Raw genomic sequence first — 15,227 nt, 5'->3', positions numbered from 1 at the left:
GAGTAGGGCCGGATATGGTTATACAATGCGGCTCAGATCCGGCCCGAATGCGGCCCGGATCATGGATGCCGGACCCGGGCCACTGCAGGACCGTCATTCATTGCGGTATGTGGGCCGAGTGTCGTGCCGTGTCCGCGCCAGAGCTGGGCCAGACCAATTTTGCTGACTGGGTTTCCATTAATGATATAGGAGCCATTAAAAGGCTGTATTTAGAGCATAGCCCATATTTTTGACTACTTGGTGGTGGTCTTAAAAGCACAATACTAGGTGCATTTAAGGGTGACTTAGGGGCATTGTGGGAAGAAAGACATAACTTGGAGCCACACTGTTCCTACCAACAGCAGCAACAAAAGGACTCAGCACTCAAACTACAATAACATTTCTGGTATGTTCAAAGTACATTTCTGCTCAACAATCCAAATGATTCAATAAATGCATGCACCTAAATTGAAATCATGATTGGACCTGCATTATTATGGGAGGAAACTGTTACGTGGGATCACTCCAGGCATGTAACGGAACGAGGCAAGGAAATTGGAAAAGTGGAAATTATCCGTAATAAAAATCAAATGAAAATGCTTTAATAAAAAGAAATGAAACTCCATCTTCTATTTATAAAACTAGATCCACTATATTCATAGCATAATGTCCTTCATTTTTGTTTGTTCAATATGTATGAGCTTTCAGGGTTGATTCTAAATGTAATTGGTATTGTAGATTTGTATTTACAAAAGAACCAAACCCATATTTAAAAAAAACAACTAAATTAAAACGAAGCTTTTCAAAATAAATAAAACAAATTAAAACTACTGTAACTGTATTTAAAAAATAAATGTCAAAACGAAATAAAAACGAACATTTCGAGTAGAATGAAAACTCCAGAACTAATAGAATCTGCCACAAGATGGAGCCAGAGGACACATTTTCCCCACAACTCACAAGTCAGATCACATTGACAGTTAAAAATAATGACAACAATGTTTTGTTTTTAATAGTAGACTGTGAGCTTGACCAAACCTTTTTTGTTATTGGCTGTTCTTAACAGCATAACATGCACTTAATTTATTATAGGAAGCGCAATGGAAAATCTCAGAAGGCACCTTGTATTGATATATACTGTATTTGGGAGTAAAAAAATAGATCAATAAAAATAAATACGAAGGTTTTAACTTTGACATGAGTGGTGAGCGCGAGTACTTCAGCCACATACCTCTACATGCTCCTGTGGAGCTCGTTTAATATTTTTTGCAACACTTAGCAACACATTCGGCAACAGTGATGCTGTTGAATGCAGCCCGTGTGGTACGACACGCTGACGTCAGATGTGTGAACAACAAACGCTTGTTGGACTTTACGAGCTAGCCTGCCGCCTACCTGCGAATGATCGCGTTAGACAAAAATACGTCCAACTTACTGTACTTTCCGCGGACTTGTCCGCCTACTGGATACATACCTCCTAAAAAAAAACGAATGATAATCCGGACCGAGAGTAGGTGTCTGCTCTCGAGCCCCTCGGAGACATGCTGAAGAGGTCTCGGTCGGTGTGTGTCGGTGTGACGCCTGTTTGTTTTCCAGCCGCCAGTGCTGTTCGACGAGCTGGGATGTGAGCCGATTGTTGCGGCGCGACACCCGAAGTGAGACGACCACAACGATTACTTTCCATGCGTCCTAAATAATGCACTTCGAGGTCCTACGTGACACGGCAGGTATGCGAGGATGCCTGGGCCTAGGTGTCATTGCGGGGCATCGACTGTAGCACGCTAGCTAACAGCAGGGCAACTCGCCGAGTTCCAAATGAATAAGATCGTCACTGTAAAAAAAAATAAAATAAGAAGAAAAAGACCACTCTGCTAATGTACCGGAGACGCCCAGACTGACTGACTGGCTGGCTGGTAGTCCTTTATTAACTGCTGTCAACCTCCATCCATTGTCATTTAGTGGCAGAAAGTTGCCTCCGAACTGCGATTGCAATTTCACATGTCACACAGGCATCTTCTAGTGTGCTATTGATGATCTCTACACTCGCACTCTAATTCAAAAAACAATCATCAAAGTGTCCACTTGAGAATTTTGCAGCCTGTTAACGATATCCCTGTCAATTTGCCGGTCGAGGCTGTTTACTAAGAGCGAAAGACTTTTGCGTTGGACTGGACATGAAAACGTGAATATAGGAGAGCAGCGTCTCGATTTGTGCAATATCAAGACCAAAACGAGCATGGACGATGGTCATCGTAACACTACCTTCTGCACGGACGGAGTCTGCATCTCTGAGCTGATCGGTGATACCGATAGGCAAACAGTGCTCCCCGTTGAAACCATGCCTCAGCTCACTGACAACCTTCTGGTGGCCAAGGGGGACAACCACCAAGTTAAGGACACACTGGAAATTGATGAGGTCAATGGGAATAGACAGAGCAGTGGCCACACTCGGTCACCGAACCCGACTGACTCATTCTTCCCAAGCAATGGGGACCACAAGGACAACGGTGCTGTCGATAAAATGAAGGACCCAAAGGACGTCGAACCCCTTCAGTTAAATGACCCGGTAGAAGAAGACGATGGCGGTGAGATGGACATGGGTGTGGACCTGAGCTTGGACGAGAGCGGCGTGCTGGAAGCCGAGACAACTGTTCCGTTGCAGTCAGGTGGTATTTCAGACCCCTCGAGGCAAGTTGTCCTGGCTGACAGCGAGGCAGATAGCCAGTCAAACGCACGCCTTACAGGCGAGCCAACTGGCACGGACCATGCTGTGCTGTATCCCACAGTGGAGGAAGAGGATGATAAACACAAGCTAAGTGGCAAGAGGGTGACGTTTCCCTCAGATGACGACATTGTTTCTGGATCAGTGGAACCGAAGGACCCCTGGAGACATGGTAATACACTCAGTGTGTGTACGTGCCTGTGTGTGTTTGTCTTTCTACTAATGTGTGAAGCTTCTTGTTATCATTTATTGAACCTGTTCAGTGTGCCTGCACGAACATGCCTCTGAGCACACCTGCATATTTGTCTCATAACAGTGTTTGTCGGTCACATGTGAAATGGGTTGAATCTCAACATACTCCACTTTTGGCCCCTTAGTACTCCTTGTATAGTACTCCTTGTACTATGGAGTATTAGGGCCATACTTAAAATACAAACAAAAGTAAAATCATGTGGTAAAAAAAATGGTAAAAAGCTACAATGCTGGCTAAAGGTTTCACAACTCAAATCACCATTTATGCCCACGCTAAAAGTCCCCCTGATACATTTTGTTTGCTTAATGATCATTTATCATATGTGCCTCTGTGTTTGCTGTATGCCACAGTGTGTCCTCGCTATGGAATAATATCTGCAAACACAAATATGCCGAGTCCTCACCCCTTTTACAAACGCCATTTGGAGTCTTTCATTAAAATACAAACAACCGCGCGACAAAACGGTTTGTCTTTTCTTCCAAAGCCGCCAAGTACACGCTTATCTAAAAAGACAAATTCAGTGTGTAACCTGCATGTATTTTCTGAAGCTTTACATTAGTCATCCCGACAGCGTAATGACATTCAAGACAAGTAAGGCTTGGTGAAATTAACATGGATCAATTGATGGATGCAGAGAAACTGAAAGGTGGTAAAACAGATAAACACGGTTAGTGTATTGTGGGTAGAGTCTACTGTCATAAATTGTATTTACGCTTGTCCAGGAAGTTGATGCCGGACATGGCACTGCCTTAATTGCGCTGCATGTCTGCTGGCTCACAGCTATTTATCCCATTGAGGTGTGTTGAGCACTTCAGCAGCTCTGTCAAGCAAAATGTTAAAAAACAAACAGTTTTGGTCTTACACATTAGGGCATGACCAGTTGTTTTTTTGTTTTTTTTTTAAACCAAATCAAAGTATGATTTCAATACAAATTGTTCACTGGTTCTGAATCATTATGGGAGGAAACTGTTACGTGGGATCACTCCAGGCATGTAACGGAACGAGGCAAGGAAATTGGAAAAGTGGAAATTATCCGTAATAAAAATCAAATGAAAATGCTTTAATAAAAAGAAATGAAACTCCATCTTCTATTTATAAAACTAGATCCACTATATTCATAGCATAATGTCCTTCATTTTTGTTTGTTCAATATGTATGAGCTTTCAGGGTTGATTCTAAATGTAATTGGTATTGTAGATTTGTATTTACAAAAGAACCAAACCCATATTTAAAAAAAACAACTAAATTAAAACGAAGCTTTTCAAAATAAATAAAACAAATTAAAACTACTGTAACTGTATTTAAAAAATAAATGTCAAAACGAAATAAAAACGAACATTTCGAGTAGAATGAAAACTCCAGAACTAATAGAATCTGCCACAAGATGGAGCCAGAGGACACATTTTCCCCACAACTCACAAGTCAGATCACATTGACAGTTAAAAATAATGACAACAATGTTTTGTTTTTAATAGTAGACTGTGAGCTTGACCAAACCTTTTTTGTTATTGGCTGTTTTTAACAGCATAACATGCACTTAATTTATTATATGAAGCGCAATGGAAAATCTCAGAAGGCACCTTGTATTGATATATACTGTATTTGGGAGTAAAAAAATAGATCAATAAAAATAAATACGAAGGTTTTAACTTTGACATGAGTGGTGAGCGCGAGTACTTCAGCCACATATCTCTACATGGCTCCTGTGGAGCTCGTTTAATATTTTTTGCAACACTTAGCAACACATTCGGCAACAGTGATGCTGTTGAATGCAGCCCGTGTGGTACGACACGCTGACGTCAGATGTGTGAACAACAAACGCTTGTTGGACTTTACGAGCTAGCCTGCCGCCTACCTGCGAATGAAAAAAACAACTAAATTAAAACGAAGCTTTTCAAAATAAATAAAACAAATTAAAACTACTGTAACTGTATTTAAAAAATAAATGTCAAAACGAAATAAAAACGAACATTTCGAGTAGAATGAAAACTCCAGAACTAATAGAATCTGCCACAAGATGGAGCCAGAGGACACATTTTCCCCACAACTCACAAGTCAGATCACATTGACAGTTAAAAATAATGACAACAATGTTTTGTTTTTAATAGTAGACTGTGAGCTTGACCAAACCTTTTTTGTTATTGGCTGTTTTTAACAGCATAACATGCACTTAATTTATTATATGAAGCGCAATGGAAAATCTCAGAAGGCACCTTGTATTGATATATACTGTATTTGGGAGTAAAAAAATAGATCAATAAAAATAAATACGAAGGTTTTAACTTTGACATGAGTGGTGAGCGCGAGTACTTCAGCCACATACCTCTACATGCTCCTGTGGAGCTCGTTTAATATTTTTTGCAACACTTAGCAACACATTCGGCAACAGTGATGCTGTTGAATGCAGCCCGTGTGGTACGACACGCTGACGTCAGATGTGTGAACAACAAACGCTTGTTGGACTTTACGAGCTAGCCTGCCGCCTACCTGCGAATGATCGCGTTAGACAAAAATACGTCCAACTTACTGTACTTTCCGCGGACTTGTCCGCCTACTGGATACATACCTCCTAAAAAAAAACGAATGATAATCCGGACCGAGAGTAGGTGTCTGCTCTCGAGCCCCTCGGAGACATGCTGAAGAGGTCTCGGTCGGTGTGTGTCGGTGTGACGCCTGTTTGTTTTCCAGCCGCCAGTGCTGTTCGACGAGCTGGGATGTGAGCCGATTGTTGCGGCGCGACACCCGAAGTGAGACGACCACAACGATTACTTTCCATGCGTCCTAAATAATGCACTTCGAGGTCCTACGTGACACGGCAGGTATGCGAGGATGCCTGGGCCTAGGTGTCATTGCGGGGCATCGACTGTAGCACGCTAGCTAACAGCAGGGCAACTCGCCGAGTTCCAAATGAATAAGATCGTCACTGTAAAAAAATAAGAAGAAAAAGATAAAAGACCACTCTGCTAATGTACCGGAGACGCCCAGACTGACTGACTGACTGGCTGGCTGGTAGTCCTTTATTAACTGCTGTCAACCTCCATCCATTGTCATTTAGTGGCAGAAAGTTGCCTCCGAACTGCGATTGCAATTTCACATGTCACACAGGCATCTTCTAGTGTGCTATTGATGATCTCTACACTCGCACTCTAATTCAAAAAACAATCATCAAAGTGTCCACTTGAGAATTTTGCAGCCTGTTAACGATATCCCTGTCAATTTGCCGGTCGAGGCTGTTTACTAAGAGCGAAAGACTTTTGCGTTGGACTGGACATGAAAACGTGAATATAGGAGAGCAGCGTCTCGATTTGTGCAATATCAAGACCAAAACGAGCATGGACGATGGTCATCGTAACACTACCTTCTGCACGGACGGAGTCTGCATCTCTGAGCTGATCGGTGATACCGATAGGCAAACAGTGCTCCCCGTTGAAACCATGCCTCAGCTCACTGACAACCTTCTGGTGGCCAAGGGGGACAACCACCAAGTTAAGGACACACTGGAAATTGATGAGGTCAATGGGAATAGACAGAGCAGTGGCCACACTCGGTCACCGAACCCGACTGACTCATTCTTCCCAAGCAATGGGGACCACAAGGACAACGGTGCTGTCGATAAAATGAAGGACCCAAAGGACGTCGAACCCCTTCAGTTAAATGACCCGGTAGAAGAAGACGATGGCGGTGAGATGGACATGGGTGTGGACCTGAGCTTGGACGAGAGCGGCGTGCTGGAAGCCGAGACAACTGTTCCGTTGCAGTCAGGTGGTATTTCAGACCCCTCGAGGCAAGTTGTCCTGGCTGACAGCGAGGCAGATAGCCAGTCAAACGCACGCCTTACAGGCGAGCCAACTGGCACGGACCATGCTGTGCTGTATCCCACAGTGGAGGAAGAGGATGATAAACACAAGCTAAGTGGCAAGAGGGTGACGTTTCCCTCAGATGACGACATTGTTTCTGGAGCAGTGGAACCGAAGGACCCCTGGAGACATGGTAATACACTCAGTGTGTGTACGTGCCTGTGTGTGTTTGTCTTTCTACTAATGTGTGAAGCTTCTTGTTATCATTTATTGAACCTGTTCAGTGTGCCTGCACGAACATGCCTCTGAGCACACCTGCATATTTGTCTCATAACAGTGTTTGTCGGTCACATGTGAAATGGGTTGAATCTCAACATACTCCACTTTTGGCCCCTTAGTACTCCTTGTATAGTACTCCTTGTACTATGGAGTATTAGGGCCATACTTAAAATACAAACAAAAGTAAAATCATGTGGTAAAAAAATGGTCAAAAGCTACAATGCTGGCTAAAGGTTTCACAACTCAAATCACCATTTATGCCCACGCTAAAAGTCCCCCTGATACATTTTGTTTGCTTAATGATCATTTATCATATGTGCCTCTGTGTTTGCTGTATGCCACAGTGTGTCCTCGCTATGGAATAATATCTCGAAACACAAATATGCCGAGTCCTCATCCCTTTTACAAACGCCAGTTGGAGTCTTTCATTAAAATCCAAACAACTGCGCGACAAAACGGTTTGTCTTTTCTTCCAAAGCCGCCAAGTACACGCTTATGTCTAAAAAGACAAATTCAGTGTGTAACCTGCATGTATTTTCTGAAGCTTTACATTAGTCATGCCGACAGCGTAATGACATTCAAGACAAGTAAGGCTTGGTGAAATTAACATGGATCAATTGATGGATGCACCCCTTAGTACTCCTTGTATAGTACTCCTTGTACTATGGAGTATTAGGGCCATACTTAAAATACAAACAAAAGTAAAATCATGTGGTAAAAAAATGGTCCCTCGAGGCAAGTTGTCCTGGCTGACAGCGAGGCAGATAGCCAGTCAAACGCACGCCTTACAGGCGAGCCAACTGGCACGGACCATGCTGTGCTGTATCCCACAGTGGAGGAAGAGGATGATAAACACAAGCTAAGTGGCAAGAGGGTGACGTTTCCCTCAGATGACGACATTGTTTCTGGATCAGTGGAACCGAAGGACCCCTGGAGACATGGTAATACACTCAGTGTGTGTACGTGCCTGTGTGTGTTTGTCTTTCTACTAATGTGTGAAGCTTCTTGTTATCATTTATTGAACCTGTTCAGTGTGCCTGCACGAACATGCCTCTGAGCACACCTGCATATTTGTCTCATAACAGTGTTTGTCGGTCACATGTGAAATGGATTGAATCTCAACATACTCCACTTTTGGCCCCTTAGTACTCCTTGTATAGTACTCCTTGTACTAAGGAGTATTAGGGCCTCACTTAAAATACAGACAAAAGTAAAATCATGTGGTAAAAAAAATGGTAAAAAGCTACAATGCTGGCTAAAGGTTTCACAACTCAAATCACCATTTATGCCCACGCTAAAAGTCCCCCTGATACATTTTGTTTGCTTAATGATCATTTATCATATGTGCCTCTGTGTTTGCTGTATGCCACAGTGTGTCCTCGCTATGGAATAATATCTGCAAACACAAATATGCCGAGTCCTCACCCCTTTTACAAACGCCATTTGGAGTCTTTCATTAAAATACAAACAACCGCGCGACAAAACGGTTTGTCTTTTCTTCCAAAGCCGCCAAGTACACGCTTATCTAAAAAGACAAATTCAGTGTGTAACCTGCATGTATTTTCTGAAGCTTTACATTAGTCATCCCGACAGCGTAATGACATTCAAGACAAGTAAGGCTTGGTGAAATTAACATGGATCAATTGATGGATGCAGAGAAACTGAAAGGTGGTAAAACAGATAAACACGGTTAGTGTATTGTGGGTAGAGTCTACTGTCATAAATTGTATTTACGCTTGTCCAGGAAGTTGATGCCGGACATGGCACTGCCTTAATTGCGCTGCATGTCTGCTGGCTCACAGCTATTTATCCCATTGAGGTGTGTTGAGCACTTCAGCAGCTCTGTCAAGCAAAATGTTAAAAAACAAACAGTTTTTGTCTTACACATTAGGGCATGACCAGTTGTTTTTTTGTTTTTTTTTTAAACCAAACCAAAGTATGATTTCAATACAAATTGTTCACTGGTTCTGAATCAGAGTCTGCATCACTGATCATTAGTTCCAAACATTTCGCCAAAATTTCACTGTTCTTTTACTTACCCACCTGGAACATTCATTCATTCTATTCACGTTAGCATTGCTTTGGTCCAACATTGCGCTGAGCAGGCAGACCCTTTTGTTTGTCATCGTAAGTTACATTATCTAATGGCTCTAACCATAATTCTGATCCGTGCCATTAGATTTTGCATTCCCACAAACCTTTTGTCACTGCAGGATTTGTTAATGCATTCGGTATCCGTCCATTTGTTTCGTCTACTAGTCTGGCAAGTTCTATCATTTTACTTTCTCCTCTTTAAAGAAAAAAAAAACGAATTGGGCCTGAGATCAAAATGCCAGGAGCTTTTTTTTCCCCCCTCATCGACAAAATGAGTCACCGTTCAGAACAGAGCTGAATAAATGGCGACTGTAAATGTTCATGGAGCAACTCTAGATTGCTGTGGCAATGAATGAATGAATGAATGAATGGAAGGTAACATGACTTGCTGCCTGAACCTTGAGTCAAGAAGAACAATAGTCAGCCTGCTAGGATGGTGTTTCCGTTTCGCCGCTGGGGCTCTTCTATTGGCAGAGCCCTTCAACCTGCGAGGCTCCAATTTGCTGCAAAATAGTCGCTCGGTGGTGAAATATCATCCTCCACAAACTCAAAGGAATGGACAGAAATGCGATCACATAACACACATTCCTGCACTACGTACCCTCTGGTTGGCCACAATTTGGTCCGCTGGTCGACTTTGAAAATGAAAATTCCCACTGGGATCAATTACATTTGAAATCATGTTTTTTTTTCTGGATTCAAACTGTATAGGTATTGTTTTAAATCACATTTTAACCGAATTAGCAAAATCAGCCTTTCTGGTAAGACAGTCTCACAAATGAGCAGGGTAAAAATAACATGCTACCTTAACTGTTGCAAGAGTATCAAATGAAATTAACCACTGATGTAATATACGATGTTAAAACAACAAGCACAACACTTTTCATCACAAATGATATGCATGTATATATGGAAGCTAGCCAGGTGGCGGCTAAAACCACGAATGTGAACGTTTAAACTTCTTGTCAAACGGCACAAATAGATGGACACAAATGCACCACACCGGTCATAGATGATCCGAATCCAAGTCCCTGACTTAAATAAGGTACTCAACAGAGTCTTCCACCAGTGAGTCCTACCCAGTTGATTGTGTTTAGAGCCTGTACTCGTACCCTAAAATCCCGAGTCGCTATTTGTGTTGACATTAACGAATGACTCCTGAATGGACTTGAATTGGTCATTCATTGTTCTGCCAAACATTAAGTTGAGTGCACTTTATCTACACCATACAGTGCCCAAAGCCCTTTATAAAGCCTCACTCTCACTTATTTGAAAATTATTTGTTGACCCAGAGAGTACACTGGCACGTCGTGGCAGCCCCTTCTCCCGCCAGAATGTTTTTTTCTCTTTAGTTTAAAATGGCTGACTGGAACTATCGTTTAACAAATCCTAGAAGAGGATACTATTGGATACTCTTAAAGAATTCAGGTTGGATTTTGCAACTGTCATTGCTGGAAATCCATCCTTGTTACCTCATCGGACCAGGTTCATCTTAGCTGTAGCTAAGCTAGCTGAAGAGACGTCTCTCTGGGACCCGAGTTGGCAAACTCCCTTTCTTGCTATGACTGAGTGCGAGGCGCTGATGTGCTGCCGAGATGGGCTTTATTGACTGAATTCCTAACAGTTAAATTTATTGATCACTAGCTGGCTAACTATGCCCACACATGTGCACACACTTCCAAGTGTCTTGCTCAAAGGAGCCCCGCCTGCCTCCGCACAATGCATGCGCACTCCCCACAAACAGGTCACATTTGCATTCCTGACTAGCATATCCACCTATCCATCCATCCATTTTTCGATCCGCTTTATCGTCACAAGGGTCTGGGGGTTGCTGGAGCCTATCCCAGCCATTTTCGGGCAATAGGCGGGGGACACCCTGAACCGGTTGCTAGCAAATCGCAGGGCACACGGAGACGAACAACCATCCGCGCACACACTCACACCTCGGGACAATTTCGAATGATCAGTCAGTCTGCCATGCATGTCTTTGGAATGTGGGAGGAAACCGGAATACCCGAAGAAAACCCACGCAGGCCTGGGGAGAACATACAAACTCCACACAGGAAGGCCCAAGCCGGGATGGAACCAACAACCTCTGCACTGTGAGGTCGACGCGCTAACCACTGGCCCACCGGGCCGCCTCTGACTGACATATACACAACAAAATCCAAAGATTCGTTCTGATTTGAGTCCAAAAATTCTGATTCGCTCATCGCTTTTCCACACCCGCCCTGAAGCCAATGTGAATCCTCACCGATTCGTACACAGCCTTAATGGTAATTGGGGAGCGGGGGAATAGAACTAATACCTTACAACGAAGATTAAACTAGTAACCGCCCTAAAAATCTGCAAATGTTGAACTGGGGCAAATGGATTTGACTTGTTTGTTGAAGATTCTCGACCTTTAATCCCAAAAGCTTCTTCAAGGTGTGGCGTCTCCCTATGCACTGTATGCTTCTTGTGACTCTCACACCTAAACTTAAGAAATGAAGAAGCTTTTTGGATTCAAGGTCTTCAACTAACAAGAGAAGCTCAGTTGCCTCAATTCACCCTTTGTGGATTACCATGACTTGAGTGACTGAAAATCTACGCTGATGGATCTAACAGTTGTTTAACAGAGGCGACACTTGTGCTCTGCAATCCACATGATTACACGGGGTGGGATGATACAGATCAAATCTTTTTGGGTCACAGTTCAGTGTATTTTCAGTTGGTGTTTTGTGTATAAAGACGGGACTGGACATTTGTACTGGCATGGTTGGGCATAAGGACATATTGTCTCAGAGAAGCTCAGTTGCCTCAATTCACCCTTTGTGGATTACCATGACTTGAGTGACTGAAAATCTACGCTGATGGATCTAACAGTTGTTTAACAGAGGCGACACTTGTGCTCTGCAATCCACATGATTACACGGGGTGGGATGATACAGATCAAATATTTTTGGGTCACAGTTCAGTGTATTTTCAGTTGGTGTTTTGTGGATAAAGACGGGACTTGGACATTTGTACCGGCATGGTTGGGCATAAGGACGTATTGTCTCGTGCAGAGCGTACCTCAAATCGAGTCCCATCGCTTTAAGGTCTCAAGATACGTCTGTACTTGGGAACAAATTGCAATACCTCACTTCTCGCTCTGCGTGTGGCAGATTCCGCACTACTACATCAATGAATCGTGTACTAAATGAGAGCGTAGGATCACATCGCAGACGCGTGTTGTCATTTGTCAATCAGAGGTTTCAGTCACCACAAGTATTATTGAACCACAAGGGACTTAGTTGCTACGTCATGAAGTAGACTTTCCCAGCGTGATTACTCGTCTACTTCAGTGTGAGGTACACTATTACGTTTACGAACATGAAACAATGCAACGCTGTGGCCTCCGTTCAGCTCCTCATCGTGTCTTCGGAACTTCTTGGCACCGAGTTATTAGCGACTGGCGACATGTTATTTGTCCTTGTTGGCAACCGAGTGAGTCACTGTTACTGGTCTACAGGTTGTTTCAGCTCATTCTGCAACGAGCGCGTTTTTATTGTGACCAACCGCTCTAAAAACAATGTGCTTTCATTGTGCAAAGATAACTTTTGAGTGTTCCATTGGCCTAGTTTGTATGATCAAAGTAACTGAGAATTATTCTTCAAAACACTTTTCCCCTCGAAACAAATTCCCAAAAGGATTGTGTGATAGAGCGCCCAAAAGTAGGAGCAAAAAGAAATATTTGTATTTTTTTTTTTAAGCGTGTAGCAGTGATTTTTTTTTTTCAGCTCATTCTGCAACGAGCGCGTTTTTATTGTGACCAACCGCTCTAAAAACAATGTGCTTTCATTGTGCAAAGATAACTTTTGAGTGTTCCATTGGCCTAGTTTGTGTGATCAAAGTAAGTAACTGAGAATTATTCTTCAACACTTTTCCCCTAGAAACAAATTCCCAAAAGGATTGTGTGATAGAGCACGCAAAAGTAGGAGCAAAAAGAAATATTTGTATTTTTTTTTTTAAAGCGTGTAGCAGTGATTTTTTTTTTCCCCTTTGGTCCATACTCATGTCTGTGTAGGCCTTTCTGCTCGCTTGTCAAACAGGAATTCCTTGCTCTCCCACTGATGGGTACGCCGACAAACACTTCACGCGTGCGCGCTGTGAATCGTCCACTAAATACCCCCTTCATTTAAAAATAGAACCCTTGTACCCTCCATTGTACCATCTGTACCCACTCAGTACTTGTGTGAGAAATGTTTTTTTTTTTTTTTGTGTGTGTGTTTTATTTTGTTTGTTTTTTGAGGACTGATAATGTGAAATATTTTGTGGATTTTGTGGGGTGCCGGGTGGTACTTATTTGTGGATTCGTTAATTTGACTGTGGTAAATAAGGATAAGCATTTGGCTAAATTTTATTCATTATCTATGGGGGGAAATGAACAGTTAAAAGTTGTGTCCCCTCCATTGTACCATCTGTACCCACTCAGTACTTGTGTGAGAAATTGTTGGGTTTTTTTTGTGTCTTTATTTTGTTTGTTTTTCGAGGACTGATAATTTGAAATGTTTTGTGGATTTTGTGGGGTGCCGGGTGGTACCTATTTGTGGATTCGTTAATTTGACTGTGGTAAATAAGGATAAGCATTTGGCTAAATTTTGTTCATTATTTATGGGGGATAATGAACAGTTAAAAGTTGTTGGTTTTTAAAAATGTTTCTGGGAATGAAATCGGGATTCCCCCTGGATGTTCTGATCTCCTGTTTCCACGCACAATGTTGCTTGCTGGGGGTGTTGCCATCGCGCGGGTATTGTTCTTGTTTCGACCGCAAACTCAATGAGCGCTCCATTTAGCCTCAGTGACTTTAAGACATGATTAATCAGCAAATAATTCCGCGCAAATGCTAGAATTCCAAAGTGCAAAGTGGCAGTTATCAAGCCACGCGTGTAGAAATAATCTGTTTTGCATTGATTTGGGTTCTCAGTGGTATCCCTATATGTTGTGCGAGCTTGAGAATCCCACTCTTTTTGGGATGTGCCCCTATATTCATTTTGACACCTCACTTTCATCAGCATTTTGTCCGGGCAAGATTTGAATTCCCAGCATTCGAGCCACAGTCCTTCTCCTCCCGCTTACCTCTGTGGAACCGGCCAGCTGTCAAGTGTGAATGACGTTGCTCTGGTGTCCCGGGAGCGGTGCTGCTGACTGGGAGCGGGGCGTCTATTTTGAAAACTGGCACGGGCATGTTGAGCGGGAGCTGATTTCAGTCGTCGCTTCAAGGCAGTTTTCAACTTTGAGCTGCTGTAATTCAAAGGTGCATAAATGGTTGTTCTTGCTAGCTGAAGTTATCGGTGCCCGTTTGCTTTGTATCGGAAAGATATTCCTGTGATGCTGTTCCTACATTTTAATGTCAACGCTAGCGTTAAATGTTCAGTGACCTTTTAAGGCCGATTGGCCTGACAACGGTGTTTGACAAAGGCTCCGCTTTCCCCGTACACACAAAATGTCAGCTGGGTCTTAAAAAAAAGTGTTTGTTTAGCGCATCATCCAACAGTAACACAAAAGACTGTCATAAATTCACCAGGCACCTTGTCAAAAATTCATAGATAGTACTCAGCAGTTTGGATGGATCAAAACAAGTTTAATGAAAGTACATTTCAGATGGTAGTGAAGTTACATGTGAGTTCGGCGGGTCGGTACATAAATGAGCACCAGGCAACAATCACTGGTCGTCATTTGATAACCAAATCAAAATTCTACGTGCACCCTTGGTTACTGTGGCAAACTGGACTAAGGCGTACCACTCGGTGGAATTGGGGCTTAACGTTATAGCCAGTCAGTTTGCATCTGTGACAAAGTGGATTATTATAAGCTGGTTACGTGCCGGTATCTGTAAGTGTTCCGTTTGCAATCTCTTCCATTGAACGATAAATGGTTTACTGGTTATTGAGTTGTGTACCAGAGAAACTTGGGAAATAATTCATATGTGATGACTACTTCTTGGCAATTACCTAATTCTTTCCATTGCAGAGACCTAGTTCAAGAGGATTGTTTGATAATTGTGTATTACCCGCTGCGTAACCAGAGCCTGGGAGGGGGCGGGGGTCTACAGTGGCTTGACTAATCTATTCTCTAATCA

General features: G+C 42.8%; 1 protein-coding gene across 4 annotated transcripts in view; it reads left to right on the top strand.

Annotated features, from left to right (window-relative positions):
* The first annotated feature begins 1,312 nt into the window (after positions 1 to 1,312).
* The window catches only part of ppp1r37 (protein phosphatase 1, regulatory subunit 37), a 35,068-nt gene continuing 21,153 nt past the window's right edge, over positions 1,313 to 15,227 (top strand). For 2 of the 4 annotated variants that reach the window (XM_019887663.1, XM_019887662.1), the window contains exons 1-2: positions 1,313 to 2,667; positions 7,766 to 7,971. In XM_019887663.1, the coding sequence (XP_019743222.1) occupies positions 2,216 to 2,667; positions 7,766 to 7,971 (658 nt within the window). In that variant the 5' untranslated portion in view covers positions 1,313 to 2,215. Of the gene's footprint in view, positions 2,668 to 5,379; positions 5,557 to 5,642; positions 6,945 to 7,765; positions 7,972 to 15,227 lie in introns of those variants that run through there. The other 2 variants (XM_019887664.1, XM_019887665.1) reach the window with 2 other exon arrangements.

The sequence above is a fragment of the Hippocampus comes genome, unplaced genomic scaffold (assembly GCF_001891065.2).
Source record: "Hippocampus comes isolate QL1 unplaced genomic scaffold, H_comes_QL1_v1.1 scaffold6, whole genome shotgun sequence".
In the NCBI taxonomy this organism is placed as follows: Eukaryota; Metazoa; Chordata; class Actinopteri; order Syngnathiformes; family Syngnathidae; genus Hippocampus; species Hippocampus comes.
The sequence above is the reverse complement of the archived record's forward strand: the minus strand, read 5'-3'. Positions and strand labels throughout refer to the sequence as shown.